Here is a 7500-nt window from a genome sequence, read left to right as displayed (position 1 = left end):
CCCTCTCATGTCCAGCAAGTTGGCCACCCTCCTCTCTCTTTCTCTCTCTCATTTTTATAGTGATAATAATACAAGTTACCTTTTTCATTTTCTTTATTTCATTCATTTTTTTTTGTAACAAGACTAAAAAATATACTCAATTTGATAATAATAATAATAATAATAATAATAATAATAATAATTCTGTAAACTATTACATATATTTTCTATTAATTTCTATATATTCTATTTTCTTAACAGGCACTTCCTCCCACACACAAGGTCACTCTTATCCAACTCACACAGCCTCCCCTGACCCCCTCACACCCTTCAACACCCCCTCACACCCCGTCAACACCCCCTGACACCCTCACACCAGGCCGAACCCTTCACTCTGCTGTACGGCCTGTAGAAGTTTGTATTTCAGCTTCTCTTTGGTGTTGTATCTTGGCAGGTCGAGTTGGGCGATGCAGGTGTGTGCGACCGGAAGGAAGCTGTCGTCTGCTGTGCTTTGGATCATCAACTTGAGTGCCTGAGAGAGAGAGAGAGAGAGTTTATAAGAGAAAAAGAAAGAGAGGGAGAAAATATTGGTGTGTGTGTGTGTGTGTGTGTGTGTGTGTGTGAGAGAAAATACAATAAATTTCTATTAAATTTATTATTATTATTATTATTATTATTATTATTATTATAAATTTATTCATATTTCAGAGGAATGACTGAGAAGAAAGGAAGGAAGGAAGAAAAGGGAGGAGGATACAAGAAGGAAGGAAGGAAGAGGAGGACTAGGAGGAAGGAAGGAAGGAAGGAAGGAAGGAAGGAAGGGAAGAGGACAAGAAGGAAGAGAAAAGGAGGACACACTCTCTCTCTCTCTCTCTCTCTCTCTCTCTCTCTCTCTCTCTCTCTCTCTCTCTCTCTCTCTCTCTCTCTCTCACAGACCCACAGGATGTCCCCCCACAGGATGTTGACAAACCCCACAGTCACTCCCCTCAGCCCCTCTCTCTCTCTCTCTGTCTCTCACCTACCTTCATGCCCAGAATAGGAACCCTGTCAGTACCCGTCAGGAACTTCAAAAACCACTTCTTCTGCTCCAGGGAGAGTTTGTGAAATACTTCCCAGAACGTGCGTATGACCGGGTGGTCTGGGAAACATTCGCCCTGGAAACACCGACAGAAATCAATAAACGGAAGGATATTAGTGTGAACGGTGTGTTTATTTACATTCCTGCGGTGTCGTGTGGGAGGACTGGGTGAAAACAGACAGTAGAAGAGGTGGGAAGGGGAGGACTGGGTGAAAACAGACAGTAGAGGAGGTGGGGAGGAGAGGACTGGGTGAATAAAGACAGCAGAGGAGGTGGGGAGGGTAGGACTGGGTGAAAACAGACAGTAGAGGAGGTGGGGAGGAGAGGACTGGGTGAATCAAGACAGCAGAGGAGGTGGGGAGGGTAGGACTGGGTGAATCAAGACAGCAGAGGAGGTGGGGAGGGTAGGACTGGGTGAATCAAGACAGCAGAGGAGATGGGGAGGGGAGGACTGGGTGAATCAAGACAGCAGAGAAGGTGTGGATTGTAGTTCTGGGTGAATCAAGACAGGAGAGAATGAAAGGATTGGATAAATATTTAAAGAGAGAGGCAACAAAAGATTAGAGACATGAGGAGAGGATTGGAGAAATATTAAAAGACACACACATACACACACACATCTTGAAAAACACTTCCAAACAGCTGTTCTTTAATGCTGACAAATCCTTGAAAAACACACACACAAAAAAAAAAAAATATATATATATACAAATAAACAAATAAACATATGTAAACCAAACCTAATTAGTCCTGCACCTGGTTCTCACCTGCCGAGTGGCGTCACACCTGAGCAGCAGCGTGTTGGCCTGAGGGTCGAACAAGAATGGATACTCACAGAACAGGATTGGACTCTGTAATGTAAAGGATTGGATTAGTTAAAGTTGTTTTTAAGGGTTGAAGGGGTAAATGAAGAGTTAAAGGGTGTATTTAAGGGTTTAAGGGGGTAAATTAAAGGTAGAAGGGTGATTTTAAGGGTTTATGAGGCTATTTAAAGGTTTGGTGTCTTTTAAAGGGTGTTTTCAAGGGCTTAAGAGAATAAATAAAGGGTTTTCAATTTTTAAAGGGTGTTTCTAAGGGTCTCTCAGTTAAAATTAAAGGAAATGTCGATTTTAAAGGATGTTTTTAAGGGTTTAAGAGAATAAATAAAGGGTTTTCAATTTTTAAAGGGTGTTTCTAAGGGTTTGTCAGTTAAAATTAAAGGAATTATCAATTTTAAAGGATGTTTTTAAGCGTTCAACATTGAAAGCTCCCCAAACACAGTCACCCATTCACAAACACCCCCAATACACACACAAACACACCCCCAAACATGGTCACCCACCTCCCAAACACCCCAAAAAACACACCAAAACACATCTAAACACCCCAAAACACACCCAAACACCCCAAAATCACTCAGCCACCTTCAAACACCCCCACACACCCCCACACACACACACCCACCTCCCTCCTGGACATCGGGTGAAGCCTGCTGTTCATCCAGTTCAAGTAATCATTCCTAATATCAATTTTCTCTAGCAATTTCTGGGATGTAAAAGTCGTCGTAGTTCAACCGCCCCACTCGGCAGCCGGCTTGGAAGTTCAGACCGTGGACCAGGGACAACAGCCGCAGGGAAGACACGAGGGCACGCCGGTCTCTCTGTGGTGTGGTTAGGTTAGGTTAGGTTTGGTTAAGATCTGGTTGTGGTAGTGGTGGTGGTCTGAGTGCTTGTAACTGATGTGGTGCTGTTGTTGCAGATAAGAATTGTTGTAATAGTTGTTGTAGTAGTAGTAGTAGTAGTAGTAGTAAGCAAAGAGGAAGAGGAGGAGGAGGAGGAGGAGGAAGAGAAAGAGAATGAGGAAGAGAATGGTGGTAGTAGTAGTAGTAGTAGTAGTAGTAGTAGTAGTAGTAGTAGTAGTAGTAGTAGTAGTAGTGGTGGTAGTAGTAGTAGTAGTAGTACACAGACAATTATACTTCTCTCTCTCTCTCTCTCTTACACTCAAAACACACACACACACACACTCTCAATGCACACTCTTACAAACCAACTCTCTCTCTCTCTCTCTCACTCTCTCTCTCTCTCTCTCTCTCTCTCTCTCTCTCTCTCTCTCTCTTACCTCAGAGCTAGATTGGTGAGCAAAATTCAGTATTTGTACCACCACATTCTTGTACACAGTAACCAGCCTTAGTGGAAAGTCCCTTGGAAGAGAGGCAAGCCAGAGAGAGAGAGAGAGAGAGAGAGAGAGAGAGAGAGAGAGAGAGAGATGAGAGAGAGAGAGAGAGAGAGAGAGAGAGAGAGAGAGAGAGAGAGAATTAATTTTTCTCCTCCAAAAATATACTTAAAACACACAAATCAATAGAAAAACAAAGAAAAAACACCAAAACACATTTAAAAACACCCCAAAACACCTTTAAAACACCCCTAAACACACTCAAACACCCCAAACACACCCAAAACACAACCAAAACACCCCCAAACACTCCCAAAACACACTCAAACACTCCCAAACACACACACACACACACATACACACACACAATCCAACTCACTGAACACCTCCGCCATCTCCTTGTCAAGCTTCAACACTCCCTCAGCATACGGCGTTTGGAGTTTGGCCGTTTGTTTAGGGTCAGTGAAGTCCTTGTACAGGGGAAGAACATAACAGCGTAAGGCGTCCTGGCTGGGGGATGCGAAGGAAGACTCTTGGCCACGTTTTGAATGCCAGTACGAACCTGTGGACGTTTGGATACGTTTGGATTAGCTCGGTAATGGATCAGTGGACACTTGTGAGATTCTGCGTGTGAAATGCCAGCAGGTCGGTTTGTCCTGTTTTGTCCTGGGAAACCTTCAGTAAAATGCAGTGTGAAACGCACACAAACGCACGCACCTCGCCACTTCCTGAATGGTCTCCCTTGCAATCCGGCCAATCTGAGCCACACAGTCCTCAGCCAAACGGTAGTCCAGCCCGTGTGTGTGTTTGTGCAAGCCAGCAAGCGTGAGGGAGCTGTTCCAAGCGCACACTGAGGCAAACACTGTCTCTGTGTACCTGTGTTTGGAAGTGGGTGAGTGAATGAGTGTAAACAAACGTGGGGATGGAAATATTGTTCGTTCGTTTGTTTGTTTGTAAATAGATTGATATGACACAAATGTAAACAAACACAAAAAATACAACATTCTGTCGCTGAAAACATCAAAAATAAATTATATAACACTAACAAACACATAAAAAACACACAGAAACACACACACACACACACACACACACACACACACACACACACACACACACACACACCCAAATCATACCAAAACACACACACACACACACACACACACACACACACACACACACTTACGTAAACAAATCGTCATCAATCATGTCTTCTTCCTCAATTGACAGAAGTTTCTTAATCATATGTTCTTGAATTGTGAGAGAGAGGGCATTTGGTCGGGGTAGGGGAGGGCTGCAAAAGTCCTCAGCACCCCCACTCTCCCTGCTGACGGTGGCCATGCTGACGTCCCCCCCCTGCGAAGATCTGGGAGAGAGAGAGAGAGAGAGAGAGAGAGGAGAGAGAGAGAGAGAGAGAGAGAGAGAGAGAGAGAGAGAGAGAGGAGAGAGAGAGAGAGAGAGAGAGAGAGAGAGAGAGAGAAATTGGTTAGTTTTAGGCTTATATAATTTAATTCATGTTTGTTTAGAATTATTCATCATCATCATTATTATTATTATTATTATCATCATTATTCAGTTTGTTTTTCTTGATTATAAATAAAAGAATATACTTTATGTACACCACTACTACTACTACTACTACTACTACTACTATTACTACTTTTCTCCCTCTTCCTCTTCCTCCCACCACCCAAACACACACACACACACACACCTAACAAGAGGATCACCCTTGGGAGTATAGCCCAGTTGACCCTGCTTGTTTGACCCCCACAACAGCAGGTAGCCGGCCTGGGTCACGGCAGCAGAGTGGTGACCCGCAGCGGCCAGCAGGACTAAGAGGGTGCCAGCCAAGGAGGTCACCAGGGCAGGGTCCTTCTGGGGCCCCTGTCGGTGTCTAAGTGCCAACTGGCCGAAGGTATTTTGTCACCATCTGAAACACACAAAAGCAAAAAATAAATAAATAATGATGATAACACACACACACACACACACACACATATATACAGACACATAGACACAGACATACATACATACAGACACCCACCAGCAGTCAAGGCAAGGGTGTGGTTGGCACCACAGGCCAGCTGCACTGTCACCTTCCTGGCCAGACTCTTGACAAGCTTGCGTGTGGCGGTGTGACTGTCGCAGGAGTTGACGCCAAGCTGACCGTACCCATTGTCACCCCGTGCGTAGATCTGAGGAGAGAGGGAGAGGTGGGAGGGAGGGAGAGAGAGAGAGAGAGAGAGAGAGAGAGAGAGAGAGAGAGAGGAGAGAGAGAGAGAGAGAGAGAGGAGAGAGAGAGAGAGAGAGAGAGAGAGAGAGAGAGAGAGAGAGAGAGAGAGAGAGAGAGAGAGAGAGAATTAAGACCTAATCTAACAAAACCCAACTTAACTTAAGATATAATATACCTTTAAAGAGAGAGAGAGAGAGTGAGAGGGGAGATTAGAGAGAGAGGGAGAGGGAGAGAACCTAACCTGTCTAGGAGAAATAATTTGAATATACTTGTACAGTAAAATCCCTCTCATCCGGCATTCCAGTATCCGGCAGCTTCAAGTATCCGGCACATTTTTTCCCTGAGCCTTAAAATCAATAAAAAATCAATGTGTACTCACAAAATCGATTAAAATTCCTGGGCAAGGCATAGTGTGTCCCCTGGCCACCAGAGCGCACTGCTTGGCGCCACCCGCGGCCCACTGCACTGTGTTTACCGAGTGACTCAGTCCCGCGTGTGCAGTTTATCGCCTGACGCCTTCATCATGCCTCAAGTTGTACAAAAGAGGGAGTGTGTTGTGCTTACACTTAAGCAGCTGATCAGATCACCTGCTGATTAAGATCAGCTGATCTCTGTTATGGTAAGATGCGTGAGTGTGTAAGATGCTGGTCATTGTGGACATAATTTCACTTCTATTCAAGTATCCGGCAATATTCAAGTATCTGACATGTCGGCGGTCCCGTTGATGCCAGATAAGAGGGATTTTACTGTATATATATTGATAACAAGAGGAAAATGAAAATGTATTGCTCTCTCTCTCTCTCTCTCTCTCTCTCTCTCTCTCTCTCTCTCTCTTACAGCTACTAAAACAACAAAATTATTTCTACTCTCTCTCTCTCTTTCACACACACACACACACATCACAGGCTCTCTCTCTCTCTCTCTCTCTCTCTCTCTCTCTCTCTCTCTCTCTCTCTCTCTCACTCACCAGGCCCCAGGAGGTGAGAGCAAGAGAGTGCTGGTCTCCGGCTGCCACCTGAACGATGGTGTAGTTCTGTAGCTCATCAATTAATTCTGCAGGTGAGAGAACAGGTGGTGAGGAGGAGAAAGTGCTATTGGACTGTTGTGTGGTTATGGTGGTGTGGTGGTGGTAGTAGTAGTAGTAGTAGTAGTAGTAGTAGTGGTAGTAGTAGTAGTAGTAGTAGTAGTAGTAGTAGTAGTAGTAGGTTCATTACATTCCAAGCACAGTACATAAATAAATAAATAAATAAATAAGTAAATAAATATGATCAAAAAATAAGAAAACAACAACAACAACAACAACAACAACAACAACCACATAAAAACTGATGACCGCAACCAATCAGCATGACCTCTAGTACAAGGGTCACACAGGGCCACCACACTGCGACCTGACACAAACATAAACAAGACACCTTTTATGCATGAAGGACAAGTGACCTATGACCCAACAGTGACCCACAGTGACCCACATTGACCCACAGTGACCCAAGTGACCCACATTGACCCAACAGTGACCCAACAGTGTCTTCACCTAGAACTGTGGAGTGTACAAGTGCCCAGCGGGCGGTGTGAGTGCATGGAGGCGGGCGTGAGTGCGTGCGTGGAGGTGGGCGTGAGTGCGTGCGTGGACGCGGGCGTGAGTGCGTGCGTGGACGCAGGCGTGAGTGCGTGGAGGCGGGCGTGAGTGCGTGCGTGGAGGTGGGCGTGAGTGCGTGCGTGGACGCGGGCGTGAGTGCGTGCGTGGACGCAGGCGTGAGTGCGTGGAGGCGGGCGTGAGTGCGTGCGTGGAGGTGGGCGTGAGTGCGTGCGTGGACGCGGGCGTGAGTGCGTGCGTGGACGCAGGCGTGAGTGCGTGGAGGCGGGCGTGAGTGCGTGCGTGGAGGTGGGCGTGAGTGCGTGCGTGGACGCGGGCGTGAGTGCGTGCGTGGACGCAGGCGTGAGTGCGTGGAGGCGGGCGTGAGTGCGTGCGTGGAGGGTGGGCGTGAGTGCGTGCGTGGACGCGGGCGTGAGTGCGTGCGTGGACGCAGGCGTGAGTGCGTGGAGACGGGCGTGA

The 7500-nt window shown here is 46.2% G+C and overlaps 2 protein-coding genes and 1 long non-coding RNA gene across 8 annotated transcripts in view; 1 reads left to right on the top strand and 2 right to left on the bottom strand.

Moving 5' to 3' along the window:
• The window catches only part of LOC135101666 (uncharacterized), a 6067-nt gene extending 5980 nt beyond the window's left edge, over window positions 1-87 (top strand). The window contains exon 2 of the long non-coding RNA XR_010269357.1: window positions 1-87. This exon is cut by the window's left edge and continues 286 nt beyond it. This is a non-coding gene — a long non-coding RNA (uncharacterized LOC135101666).
• The window catches only part of LOC135101661 (probable E3 ubiquitin-protein ligase HERC4), a 14512-nt gene continuing 7087 nt past the window's right edge, over window positions 76-7500 (bottom strand). For 2 of the 6 annotated variants that reach the window (XR_010269350.1, XR_010269353.1), the window contains 9 exons: window positions 6412-6497; window positions 5256-5406; window positions 4923-5141; window positions 4395-4574; window positions 3588-3770; window positions 3155-3236; window positions 2501-2696; window positions 1825-1908; window positions 603-1133 (listed from right to left, as the gene is read on the bottom strand). Coding sequence is in view for 2 of the 6 variants with exons in the window: in XM_064005972.1 (XP_063862042.1) it covers window positions 350-511; window positions 1002-1133; window positions 1825-1908; window positions 2501-2536 (414 nt within the window). In the remaining 4 variants the exon portion in view is untranslated. Of the gene's footprint in view, window positions 512-602; window positions 1134-1813; window positions 1909-2500; window positions 2697-3154; window positions 3237-3587; window positions 3771-3931; window positions 4085-4394; window positions 4575-4922; window positions 5142-5255; window positions 5407-6411; window positions 6498-7500 lie in introns of those variants that run through there. The other 4 variants (XM_064005972.1, XM_064005974.1, XR_010269351.1 and 1 more) reach the window with 4 other exon arrangements.
• On the bottom strand, window positions 2562-6947 carry LOC135101077 (probable E3 ubiquitin-protein ligase HERC4). The gene is made up of 8 exons (XM_064004650.1): window positions 6917-6947; window positions 6797-6835; window positions 6412-6497; window positions 5242-5406; window positions 4923-5116; window positions 3926-4084; window positions 3588-3718; window positions 2562-2629 (listed from the first exon to the last, which is right to left on the bottom strand). The coding sequence occupies exons 1-8, from the start codon at window positions 6945-6947 to the stop codon at window positions 2562-2564; spliced, it is 873 nt and encodes a 290-aa protein (XP_063860720.1).

Source organism: Scylla paramamosain, chromosome 6 (assembly GCF_035594125.1).
Source record: "Scylla paramamosain isolate STU-SP2022 chromosome 6, ASM3559412v1, whole genome shotgun sequence".
Lineage (NCBI taxonomy): Eukaryota > Metazoa > Arthropoda > Malacostraca > Decapoda > Portunidae > Scylla > Scylla paramamosain.
This window is presented reverse-complemented; position numbering and strand designations above follow the sequence as displayed.

Bases quoted from the DNA above. Each gene is read 5' to 3' on its own strand.
- LOC135101077 (XM_064004650.1), bottom strand. From the start codon at position 6,947: ATGTGGGTCACTTGGGTCACTGTGGGTCAAT. The intron at 5,117-5,241 runs GTATGTATGTCT...ACCTTCGGCCAG, and splicing joins CTGCTGGTGGGTGTCTGTAT to TTGGCACTTAGACACCGACA. The intron at 3,719-3,925 runs GTGCGTGCGTTT...CGCATCCCCCAG, and splicing joins ACCATTCAGGAAGTGGCGAG to CCAGGACGCCTTACGCTGTT.